Source organism: Crinia signifera, chromosome 3 (assembly GCF_055691185.1).
Source record: "Crinia signifera chromosome 3, ASM5569118v1, whole genome shotgun sequence".
Classification (NCBI taxonomy): Eukaryota; Metazoa; Chordata; class Amphibia; order Anura; family Myobatrachidae; genus Crinia; species Crinia signifera.
Window position 1 is genome coordinate 160,852,321 of NC_139219.1, and position 13,471 is coordinate 160,865,791.

General features: G+C 44.9%; 1 protein-coding gene across 1 annotated transcript in view; it reads right to left on the reverse strand.

Moving 5' to 3' along the window:
• The window catches only part of DCBLD1 (discoidin, CUB and LCCL domain containing 1), a 76,565-nt gene extending 63,733 nt beyond the window's left edge, over positions 1 to 12,832 (reverse strand). Inside the window, exon 1 of the mRNA XM_083176828.1 lies at positions 12,399 to 12,832. Coding sequence (XP_083032954.1) covers positions 12,399 to 12,504 — 106 coding nt within the window. The 5' untranslated portion in view covers positions 12,505 to 12,832. The remainder of the gene's footprint in view (positions 1 to 12,398) is intronic.
• Positions 12,833 to 13,471: the final 639 nt, after the last annotated feature.

The following is a 13,471-nucleotide window of genomic DNA, read 5'->3' on the forward strand; positions in this document are numbered from 1 at the left end:
GCGCCGCTGATGGCTGCCTAGGCGGGTACATGTTCCCTGTGTGATAACTGTACTCTCTCTGCTCATATTGTTACCTACCTGGCTGCTACAATGGCCAGTGGCGCCGCTGATGGCTGCCTAGGTGTTATGTATTTCTGTACTGTCACTGTTTAATTGTCACCTAACCAGCTGTTGCACAGCAACCCAAATCTAATTCCATATACGCAAGTATATAAATAAAGCGGATTTTGCTTCTGATTCTGAATTAAAATCTAGTCAATTCATCAGTGTTCTCACCAAGGAACACTGGTAAGCACAGATCACTCAGCACACTTCACTGATACATAGCATGTGTGCGAGTGATGTGTGCTAAACTAATTCACTCAGTTCAGAGCTAAAGTCGCTCTGTATGTGTATGGGCCTTAAGTTATTTAATACGGGCTAATTTATGTCCCAAACAGAAATCCACATCAAGTGCATTAGTGCAGGTGCCATAGATGCGTTAACCCATAGCTTCAGGTACTTAACTCATATACTATGGGATAATATACCACACAAGTTAATATATACATATATTTTTTTTTTCCTCTGCACTGTAAAATACCACATATAGGGGCAGATGTATTAAGCCTTAACAAGAGATAAATGCAAGGTTGAAAAAGAGAGATAAACGTCCAGCCAATCAGCTCCTTACTGACTTTTTTTCAAACACAGCCTGTAACATGGCAGGTAGCAGGTGATTGGCTGGATATTTATCTCTCTTTATCACCCTTGTATTTATCTCTTGTTAAGGCTTAATACATCTGCCCCATAATTAGATCCAGTCCTAACTATGTTATTTCAAGGTATGGTTATGCATAGTTCAAAATAACATTTTATAGGGCATGTTGTAGTCTTGGTTTAGCCATCTGCCCCCCAGGCCAGTATAATTTGTGTTGCAGGGCCGCCCACCTGACTACCAGGAGCAGGTACATGTCATTATGCTCCGTGCTGCCTCCTGCTGCTACCCATGCCACGGCCGATACTCCGCTATGTAGTAGCATGGGGCTAACAGATAATGGCCGCCCCCATAGCTGGCTACAAAAAGATGGCTGCCTTTGACCAATGGAGAGCCAGGTTTCCTCTCCCAGCCAAAGAGTGAAAAGGGGGCGGAGCTTATCAGGGTTTGCTGCCGCTAACTGTAATGGAAAGAGGAGCAGAAAGAAACCTTAGGGAGCCCCCAGAGTCCACACTGCAGAAGAGAGAGGGCAGATGTGAGGAAGATACTACTACTGCACTCCTTTAGAAACCAATGGGGGCTGGCTGGGTTTACATAATAAATTCTATATCTATATAATTTTTTTGTGTGTTTGTATACAAGTTATATGTGTTGGTAACTTTGTTTTTTTCCCATTACCTATGGTTTCCAATTAAGAAAAATTAGTTGCATGATTTTTTTTGCAGACATAGGGCCAGGGCCAGAAGCACTAAGCTTCCAAAGTGATAAACAAGTGAGTGCTAAACAGCCAGCCAATCAGCTCCTTTCTGCCATGTTACAGACTGTGTTGGAAAAATGTCAGAAAGGAGCCGATTGGTTGGTTATCACTGTCCATTTTATCACTTTTGAAGCTTAGTGCATCTGGCCCATAAATCCTATGGGGGGGGGGGGGGGTTATAGTCAGCCAGCAGCCTGGCTGCCAATGGTATGTGCGGGTGTAGGGTAGTAGTGTGATGTACAAGGGAAGCAAAAACAGGGGAGTGGCGGTGGTGTAGTTTGTAGTTAGGGGTAGTGTTTTTGCGAGTGCAGGGTTAGGGGTGTTGTAATGTCTGCGGGAAAAGGGTTCAGGGTAGGGGTAGTGTAGTGTGATCAGGTACAGGATTAGTGGTAGTGTAGTGTGTGTGAGGAGCAGGCGCAGGGTTATGGGTGGTGTAGTGTGAGTAGGTGCATGATTAGGGGTAGTGTAGTGCGTGAACAGAGCAGGAACATGGTTAGGGGTGGTGTTGTGTGTGCAGGGAGCAGGTGTATGGTTAGGGGTGGTGTATGTGCAGGGATGGTGTAGTGTAATACCGCTTTCAGACCGCACTCTAGACCCGGGATATTGCTGTGTTCTTGCGGCCCCAACACAGGTCAAGGTGCGGTCAGAAAAGGCCACCATGGGTTGAGCAACACGGGCTATGACCCGTGTCAAGTGCAGTGTGAATGGGTGCCTGGGTCGAGCGACCCGTGTCCCGTTCACAGTATGAAGGAGGCAGCACTGTCAACTCCAAGTACTGCCTCCTCCTGAGCCCCCGATTACGCGGCGCCGCCCAGCTCCGCCCCATGTGACTTCACCGACTCTGCAATATGCCGTGTCGGAACTTTCAGACCGCATATGCCGTGCTGCTCTGGGGATGGGACCCGTGTCCTAATCCCGTGTGTGACAAGGCATTTGCAGTATGAATAGTATAGTTTGTGTAGGGAGCGGGTGCATTGTTAGGGTAGTACCTGTCCTGTGCTCTGGACATGGAAGCTGTCTGCAATGCATTGGAAGAGACTAATTAAGCTAAGTGGAAACTTTTAATTGCGTGTTCAGAGAGGCCAGAGCAAGTGCTGACAATTTTATTTTTTTAAAATATGGATTTAAATTTTTATTGGGCTTAAAAAAAAACTGAATATCAAACTTTTTGCACATGCCGGTAAACCCCACATGTGCTTATTCAAACCTAGGGCCGGTGGCAAGTCGGGGTGGGGGCGCCCCGGTGCCGGGGGGGGTGGGGTGGTACCTGTGGAAAAAACTTGCGGCCCCGGCATCCCTGCAGTGTAGGGGTGTCCGTGCGGCAGTGGTACCTGCGGCGCCATCATGTGTATAAAGCTGGCTGCTGCCGGCGGGGTCCCTGCAGTGAATAGAAAATAACTAGCGCTTCCCGCACCGCCGCGCGCATAGCGCTAGTTATTTTCTATTCACTGCAGGGACCCTGCTGGCCGCAGCCAGCTTTATACACATGATGGCGCCGCAGGTACCACTGTCACACGGACACCCCTGACCGCTCCAGCAAGTTTTTTACACAGTTTGCTGGGGGTGAGGGGCGAACTGCCTCTCTCCAGGTGCCGGCGCCCTAGGCAAATGCCTAGAGCTGCCTAGTGGTGGCGCCGGCCCTGTTCAAACCACACCCACACAAGCCACTGCCTCAACATTATTGTCATGGCTATTCCCCTTGAAAAACTGGGCCACTTGCTTGTGTCTGTCCCCCAGGCTGAAAGTTGCCAGCCAGCCCCTGCAGGGAAAGAGTCTCAGGAAAGAACAACCATATGACACTTTTATGCCAGGATGCAGCTGCTGAGTAAGCAATGTCTCAGTGACTTCTTATTGAAAATCCCAAACTGAGCAGACAAGATTTGACAGGATTATGAATTTGGTTCCCATCAGAGTTATCATTTTATTAGAGTACAGTGGCCAAATTGAGGATAGAGTGCAAATCCAACCAAAAATTGCTGAACCACACAACCATGAATGCTTAGTAGCACTAAATGGTTATTTCTACAAGGTATGGATACCATTTTAAAAAATAAGACAAGAACACCTGAAAAGTATCAAAAATAAATATATTAACTCAGATATGTTTTCCAAAACTCTTGGGGGGGGGGGGAGATTTGGTAAAACTTGGAGAGATAAAGTACCAACTGATCAATGAGTGATATCTTTCTAGCAAACCATGTAAAATGACAGAAGCTAGTTATGTGGTACTCTCAAAGCTGTAATAATCCTCCACTTAGTATTCTTTTTACAGATAAGAGTGTTTATGCACTTTGTAAACACATCTAAAACATGAAAGAATTCATCACAGGGGGCCAGATGAACTAAGCTTCAAAAAGTGGAGAGTGATAAGCAACAAGCCAATCAGCTCCTAACTAACATGCTACAGGCTGTTTGGCAAATGGCAGTAAGGAGCTGATTGGCTGGTAGTTTATCACTATTCACTTAGTACGTGGCCCCCTGTGAGGAATTTTGTAATAGTTTAGGTAAAGTAGGCAAAGACCCTCATCTAAAAAAAAGAAGACTAAGTGGGGGATTTATCACAGCTTAGAGAGCACCAAACTACCAGCTCCTGTCATTTCACAGAGTTTGCTAGAAACATTTTGTAGCTTACATCTGGGCCCCTAGACGTCCCATCCTCAGTTTAGCAGCGCTCCTCATATTAACTGGACTCTTTTCTTCAGACTTTTACATTTTTATTGTAAAAATGTTTACATGTGATTAACTAGCAGATAGGATTTTGTGAAATTTTCTTCAGTGGTTCATTAAAAAAAAAAAACAACAACTATCAAAAGTAGAGTTCGGGAACCATTTGTTATTTTTATTTACGGTAGTCAATATAACAAGATCACTTGTGAGTGTTGGGGAAGACTGGAATGAAATCTGTATGTCATCACTTCAGAGATAGTGACATTACCAGAATGTTCCACAGTCTGTGTGGTCTGAGGTGGGGGGTGAGTACAAGGTTTGCAATACAACATGTGTTTACCAAACCCTCTCCCAGTGTTCAGTGGGGCCCATACATCGGCAATAGAAAGAAAAAAATAAAAATCACCAATTGATTTGTAAGAACTAATATGTTGTACAACCTGATTTACCTATTCCGATCACTTTTTGGTCAGAAATGGCAAGGTGAATCACATACATCACACCAATTTTTTTCACACTGTCACCTGCGAAAAGCAACATGGCTTGAATCTCCCGTTATGAATCTCTAGCACAAATCTCTGCATATGTAAGGCCCTATAAAAGGTTTAAATTTTCCATCACAAAATACAATAAATTGCAGGGTCAATTGTCATAAATAGCATTTTGTAGACACAATAAAGATGACCCAATGTTCTTATCATAGGATTTTAAGGGGGTATTCAATCCCGGGTGCCGACAGTCGTGACCCTGACCCGTTCTCGGCCTGCTCGCCTGTTTATCGGCAGGCGGGATTCAATGTCCCGCCTTCCGATTGGTAAAAAGGGGGCGTGGCCACGTAAACAGCAAAACGGGCCATACAGCTTTTACAGTCGGGTCTGTTCTGCTGAGATGCCTCTTTAATGCTGTCGAGAAAGACAGCATTGAGTAGGCTTCTGCCGCTATTTTCCCCATTGGTAATAGCGGCGGGGATTGAATACCCCCTATTGCTCTTATATTTAATTATTTAACTTACTCTCTAGATCTATCTTTCTCTATTTATTATAGAGATTATTAATATATATATGAATTCACATCTGCCAAACCATATTTACTTGTGTGTATATTTATATATATTCTTTCTTACATAGGACGCCTTCCTGAAACAGCCTTTGATGCACTGCAATATAGTTTTACTGTAAAGAGAATGGCAGGAAATCCTATGGACACCTTCAGCAGACACTATGCCGATACTACACTGAGTGGGATGTTATCGCTCAGACAGTAATCAGTGGAAACAAAGCATTCCCCTGGCAATCTGTACTGAAACCAGCGCAAACAGATAAATACCGTCTGTGCATAAAGCACCATGCATATGCATTCTAAACAACCAAGACAAAAGAAGAGATGTTCTATTAACTGATGCTCATTTACTTGTTAGATTAATATACTGGCAATTAATTACAAAGAATAGACAATTTATTTAAATGACAAACTGTCTGATAGGGACTACCATTTACTAATTATAACAAACAATGCATAGTGTTGATACAAATTAGCACAGGTCTGCTCTGCGTTATATAATTCTTTCAGACATACCCAAAAGCATGAGCTCTGCTTTTGTCTGAAAGGAGCAGACCCAAGTTGATAGTCCCGGGTCTGCTACCAGGTTTATTTCCAGGATTGGGCAGCCGGGTCATCAGTGTTTTTATAATGGGTGGTAGCTGTGCGAAGCACACGGGCCCCTGGATCCAGATCGATAGTGTCTGTATCCTGTTCTGCAGGATCTAGGGCAGGTACACCACTTTGTGACCACACACACAGCCTCCTTGCAGTCAAGACCACTATGGGTGGCCCCAGCCTTACTCTTGTGCTGGGGTAGCCAACTCCAGTCCTCGAGAGCTACCAACAGTTAATGTTTTCCAGATCTCCTCACAGAATCACAAGTGAAGTAATTAGCTCCACCTGTGGATCATTTAAAATGTTTCAGCTAGTAATGGGTGCACCTGTGCAGCAGCTAGGTTGTCTGGAAAATGTGAACTGTTGGTAGCTCTCGAGGACTGGAGTTGGCTACCCCTGCTTTTGTGCATAGTGGCCAAGGGTTGGTTAAAACAATCAGAAGATCTACAGCAGAATAAATGCATAGCCTGGTAAGTAGTTTAACCCTACAGCAGCCCATACTCGCTGCTTTGTGGGCGTGCTTTCCGTGCTGTACTAGCACGGATCACATTGCATTGCATGTGCATCCGTTGTGCATGCAATGCGATGAAACCTAAGTACAAAAAGTATGTGCAAGCACATACTTTTTGTACTTAGGTTTCATCACATTGCATCGCATTGCATGCACAACGGATGCACATGCAATGCAATGTGATCCGTGCTAGTACAGCACGGAAAGCACGCCCACAAAGCAGCGAGTATGGGCTGCTTAACGACTACTCCCACAGCCTAACCCCACCACCATCATGTTTTTCCCTGACTAAATCAGGAGTGGACCATCAGGACTATAGTTAGAAAACCGCCACCACTTCTGCCCATCACATAAATAAATTCCTCCCCAACCTCATAAAAGGTATTTTGCCATACAGGCCTATGCAATTTCTATAAATACAGACACGCTGCATAGAAATAGGCACACAACATTATAAAACTAATTCCTGGTTCTATAGTTCAGATGACATGCCAAATTGAAAACCTCACCATACACCCTGGGCGACTTTGTGCTGAAAGCTGCTCAAAACAGCAGGTTTGAGCAGCTTTCAGCTCAAAGCCGCCCAGTGTGTATGCCCCGGCGGTGAGTGCTGTTGCGCGCTCCCGCATCATCGACGGGAAAGCCGTTCATCTGCTGGTAATACCAGCAAATGAGTGGCTTTGAGGATGGCTTTGCATAGCTCTGCGCTATGCAAAGCCGTCCTCACCCCACTGTCGACGCTGGGCAGGGGGAAAGCGGCTCAGTGTGTATGCACTGAGCGGCATTCCCCCCCAGTGATGAAAGCGATCATCGCTGTCTATATGCGCTGGGCATAGTCCACCAGTGTGTATGGACCTTAAATGATACCATCAAATGTTTTATGTATACCTTAAAAAGTTGGTTACAAGCAGCCTGAAATTTAGGCCAATGTCTTTCAAGCACGTGCCTATGGTTGCTTTTAAGTCCTCAGTCTTAAGAAACCTTTATAGACTTGGCTCAATAAAACTTGAGCAAATGAATCATTCCTAATGTCTTTCCTATGGGATTCACACATCTCTTTTAGAAATATTTTCTCACACCAATCATGTTTAATCATAGACACCACATTAGGAGCTGGTAGACCTAAACAAAATGCAAGTCACAAAGCCAGTCTGCAATGTTTCTCAGACAATGACTAACATGTTACTAAGGGGACTATTTATAAAGCAGGTTTTTCAGAAAGTTCAGTACAACCTGCAGGTTATGCAAATTTTTTATGCATCACGGCTATGTAACAACAGCAGGTCATTTCACAGCAGTCTCCTACCAAGGCTAAGTATGGCTGCAGATTGCAGTCCCTATTATTGTCTACAGCATGGGTCTTCAAACTGTGGTCCTCCAGATGTTGTGAAACTACAAATCCCAGTATGCCTTGCCACAGTTTTTCTATAAGGGAGTGTTAAAACTGTGGCAAGGCATTCTGGGATTTGTAGTTTCACATCTGGAGGGCCATAGTTTGAAGACCCATGGTCTACAGCAGTGGTAGCCAACCCTAGCCCTCGAGAGCTACCAACAGTTCACATTTTCCAGACAACCTAGCTGCTGCACAGCTGCACTCATTAATCACTGACACATTTTAAAAGATACACAGATGGAGCTAATTAGCTCACTTGTGATTCTGTGAGGAGACCTGCAAAACATGCACTGTTGGTAGCTCTCGAGGACTAGGGTTGGCTACCCCAGGTCTACAGTCTGACCCCTGTGAATCAAACTCTGAAAAGCAAAGCTCTCCCCTAGCCCAGTGGTTCCTAAACGGTGGGCCATGGCACCCTGGTGTGCCTCAAAACACTTGCAGGGGTGCTAAAGGTTGGTGTCCAGGACCAATTACATTTATTTATGGTCAATATCATAGGGACAAATCAGTGCTGGGGGCTTCAAAATATCTGGACAATCCGAAGTGAATCCTGTACCTCACCACATATTTAGACTAAACGACCCCATACACTACTGCAATATATCTGAGCCTCCAGTCACATCAGATTCCCCTTGAACTTCGCCTGTAACTCCCTGGCAGTATGATTTAGTACTTGATGCGATTTATCTGAAGGCCTGTAGTACAGGGCCTGGCAAATATGGCTATATAAAGCAAATCACACATGATATATATCACAGGTGGTAAGGTAGACAATGTTTACCCAGCGACATATCTGCAGCAAAGAGACCCAGTGGAGGCATGGTGCATTCTGTAGCATTTCTCTTGCTTATAACTTCCTACATGCACCGATGATGGTCTAATTTATCATTTAGTGTGTATGCACCAAAAGATAATGGCAAATGGCAAACTGCAATGAGTCTGTACACACGAGCCGATTTAAGCCATTATCGCTGGCTAAATGGTCACAGCGACAATATCGCGAGTGTGTTTCTTGTGTTGTGGGAGATAAATCTCTAGTAGCGCGCTCCCGCAGCCAGCCTTAATGGTCGCTTGTCACAGGATCATGCTCCTATGATTATGGCTAAAAATTGCTGGTCGCTGGTACACATTGCACTGTTCACCAGCAATTTCTAGTCAAAATGAGGTAGAGACAGAATAGCTAGCAATTTTCAGCCAAAACCGCTGGTCGCTGATGAAATGGTTCACTGAGCAATATTGTGCTGAGAGATATTAAGCCAAAATTGCTCAGCGACCATATTGCACCGTGTATGCACACCTTAAGGGGTATTTAAATAGTGCCTTTTTTTTTCAGGTAGCTGAAAAAACTAATTCAGCCAATAAAGGTGCCCATACACTGAGTGATGTTCTCCTTACTTTTAGCACTAGATCGCATCGCGTCTAGTACAAACAGCAGGAAATTTGCTTCAGGAGCGTGCTTTTTTGTACCAGATGCGATGCAATCGAGTACAAAGAGAATGTAATGTGCAGCACATACTTTTTGTGCTAATTGATGTGGTGTGTACAGGAGTGGTGTGCACACAACACACCCAAAAAATTCCCCCGCAGCTTTACTATTCAATTGCAGGTGTTTACGTCCATTTAAAAAAATATATATTTTCACTTTTTATTTATGTTTTGGGACAAACCAGCATAGGTGAAAACGGACCCAAAAGGAGTCGGAAACACCTGCATATTGGAATTGCTGTGAAATCCCCGTTCCACGCGGTATTTGGCCATGCTGGATTTTTTGGCCAACTAGGCATTGACTAGGGCAAATCTACGTACGATTTTTTTGACTGGTTGAAAAATCTGTCAATAATTGAATACCCCCCTAAACAGGAAGCTACTATGGTGCATAATAAAATAGATGAGATATATATTCACAAATTGTTCAGTTTTTATACATTCCTCAAAGTGGTATGTGCCAAGGCTCATGTTTTTAATGTAAAGGCTAGGGGGGAATTTACCAAGATGGGAGGGTACTTGTGTAGTTTCACGGCGCCACTAGATAGGATAGATAGGATACTAGATAGGATACGATTTAGTATGCGATTTGACATAAGATATCGCATAAGATATAGTATAAGATTTACTATCCATTTCATTACCCCACTATCCACTAGGGCGTGGAGTTGATTTTATATAGCGTGGCGAGCGCAGCGAGCCACCGAGCCTGAAGCGTGGCGAGCGTACACGGAATGTATTTTATGGAAGTGCATGCAAATGGCATGCGATATTGGTGACTTGCTTTGAAACAACATCCGTGTCCCCTCGCCACGCTTCGGGCTCGGTGGCTCGCTGCGCTCGCCACGCTATATAAAATCAACTCCACGCCCTAGTGGATAGTGGCGTAATGAAATGGATAGTAAATCTTATACTATATCTTATGCGATATCTTATGTCAAATCGCATACTAAATCGTATCCTATCTAGTGGCACCGTGAAACTACACAAGTACCGATGGGAGTTCTATTTCTCATGGGCAACCGATCAGATACTATCCATTATAATCTAGAAGGTGCTTAATAAATAAGTAGATACTGATTGGTTGCCCATGTGAAATACAACTCCCATCTCAGTACCCCCCCCCCCTAGTGTTCATTATAGCACCCTGCATCCTTGAAATCCAGTGCACTGCTTCCCTGACTGAGGTGTCACTCTCTAGCACAGTGTGGTCTATATCTCAGAACTGATATGCAGCCCGGTCCTGTGCTAGAAGCACCACTGCAGGGAGCGACACCCCAGGCATGGAAGAGGAAGTGCACAAGATTTCAAAGATGCAGGGTGCTAGAATGAACATTAGATGCCAATAGTAATTAATAAGCTTCTGTTAGTTTATATACTGTACCAGATACATGGCAGCTAGATTAAATGCAATAGGCTACTTCTATACTGCAGGGAACCTCAAACTATTTTGCTCTGGGATATCAGACAATAAAAATAATTACAGGACCCCAGCAAGTTACTGCAGAAGGTCATCACATCGCATGTGTAGCCAGCAGACAGGACATGCATGGCACAGCAGCATTGTGGAGGCACAAAACGATTGGAGGAGTCTAAAATAACAGACAATTCAACAGATTTTCCAGAAAAGTCATCAGCCTGATGTCAGCAACATGGAGTTGTGACCCCATGCTGAGCAGGTCAGGACCCACAGTTTGAGAACCACTGCTCTACTGTATCACTATAAAAGGATTAATACACCCCCACTATAAAGCACATTTCTAAACTCATTTATTGCTCTATTTATTATAGCTCGTTCCAGTGGGAAGCAAAACCCTATAAAACAAAGCACACTTTTGTATAAACAGCCAACCAATCAGCTCCTGCATGACATTTTTAAAAAAACTTGCGATGCTTGCAGCCAGCCTCCGCATGTATACCGGCATTTACCAATAGGACTTCTGGGTTCTGCACCTGGAGTATTATCTGCGCATGCGTCAAGTGACGCATGCAGCCGGGATGCTGGGAGGGATCTGGTTATCCATCACAGCAGGGGAATGCAAGAGAAGCCCATAGGCTTAAAATGGTGTTGCCCATCGCATCCAGGTCGGCTTGGTGCATATAGAGGTGTTTGACATCAGGTCTGACCCGATGCACATTCCTGTGCATCAGATCTGTGTCTGGAGATCTTATGTGCAGCACACAAGATGAATCGGACCATCAGCAGAACATTGCTGTGACGTATCACATCCGATTTACTGTGAACTCCCCCTGGCAGCTTCCTGGGAGTCCTTTTACATGCAATAAATTGTATTTCATTTATCGCATGTAAAAAATGGTACATCAGGTGCCAAGTAGGAGGTAGCCTTCCCAGGGGCAGTTCAAAGGGAAGACAGGTCTGACTTCTGCCTCCGACAAGTCGGACCTGTGTCAGTATACTTACCTGACCCCTGTCGGGATTCTCTCCTTCAGGATGCTAGCATCTGTATTCTGAATGCTTGCATCCAAACTGCCAGTCATCCATGTAAAGGTGCGTACACACGTACAGATTTTTCTGTCTGATCTACCTGGTGGGAACAAAAACCTGGAAATGTATGGGAGCAAATGACAATCAAAAAATTGTTCCCAAACACTTGAAAACAGACAGTGATCAGTCAGACAAATTGTTTAATCGTTTTGATATAACAAATTTATCAAAGCATATATATTTTTTCTGTTTTCCTGCATTTGGGTGGAATTTTTGGATTGTCATATGCTCCCATACATTTCCAGATTTTTGTTCCCACCAGATAGATCAGACAGAAACATCTGTACGTGTGTATGCACCTTAAATGTATTGTCCTGAAGGGGATGACTTGATATTAACTGCCAATAATACAGCAAGCTGATCTGCCTTCCTATTGACTTTGGTGTCACAAACTACCTGCTAAATTCAGTGAAAGCAGTTACAGTACAGTAGATTTGACGAGTATGTTGATGCTTGCCATACTAAAATACTACATCAATACGGTTTCCAACACAATCATGCAAAGATTATATCAGATGGGGATTTCTCTACTGGCATTACAGCAATGAAAGCTTCTAGGAGGAATCCCAGCCATAAGCGATGTGGCAGGAGGACTGCATGTGGCTAGTTACTGCCTCCAGCTCTCCCTGCCCGCACTCCTGCTAACTAGCAGCACTCACCAGCAGGTAAGGCTGTGCACTAGGTACAGCCAGAGTAGACGATCAATGAGGACACAACAGCACTCACCCAAAGTCTCTGCCAGAATCATGACAGGAGCACTTAGCGAAATCCCCAGCAAGGTCAGCAATCCAGTGACGGGCTGCGGCCAGCACAGACCTCTGCTCCTAGCCATGCCTCAGCTCGGAGCCCTGGCCCCTGTACAGTCCTTTTCCCTTCAGAAAAAAGTTTCCCGCAGCTTCGGCTCACAGCAGGATTTCCTCTATAGACAGTGAGGGTTGGAGTCTCCATGCAGAAACTGATCACAAACTCTGCTCTCCCCGTGTATGAGAGGGAAGCTCTCAGACTCAGACCCAGCTTCCCTCTATGTGAGTGATCTTTACTCCTAGCCCTACACTCACCATCTGACTGACATGAGTTCAGCGGCAGCAGCAACCCCACGCTCCACCTGACCTAACCCGGCGGAGGGGGCTGGGAAGGAGCACATACACCCAGATCTGTGCGTGCTGGCGACCTCTAACGGCCAGTAGAAGTAACTGCTAAGTACTGTATGTTCCTTCCGTGAGCTCGGTGCCGACTAATGGATAGAGGGGGTGATTCTGATTTTTTTCAGCCCCGTTCCGATGTGGGTATGGATTGTATGGTCAACCTAAAGATGGTCGACATACTGCAAGGTCGACATGGGACAAGGTCGACATGTGACAAGGTCGACACATGCATTAGGTTGACATGATCTAGGTCGACGGTCAAAAGGTCGACATGGGGTTTTTCACATTTTTTTTACCCCGAATGTCAACACAGTCGACATGGACACAGGATTAAGTGCACCACATCCCCTCACATGGCTCGCTGCGCTCGCAATGCTAAATTTGGTACACTATTTTAGGTACTTGTTTCCTAGCACGGCGCCAGCGATAAAAATTGTATCCATCGGGACCCCCCGAAATCGCGTCGATCGCATCGCATGCAACCAAATCGCATGCGATGCATGTGATCGACGCGATTTTTACATTGGAATCAATTTAAAATGGTCCCTGAGACCCGATTTTACATTGGCCCCAATGTTAAATGTCCCCCAGACCCCAATTTTTATTGTTTCCCAACCCTGATGGGTCAAATGCCCCCCTATTGTTAACGCCACC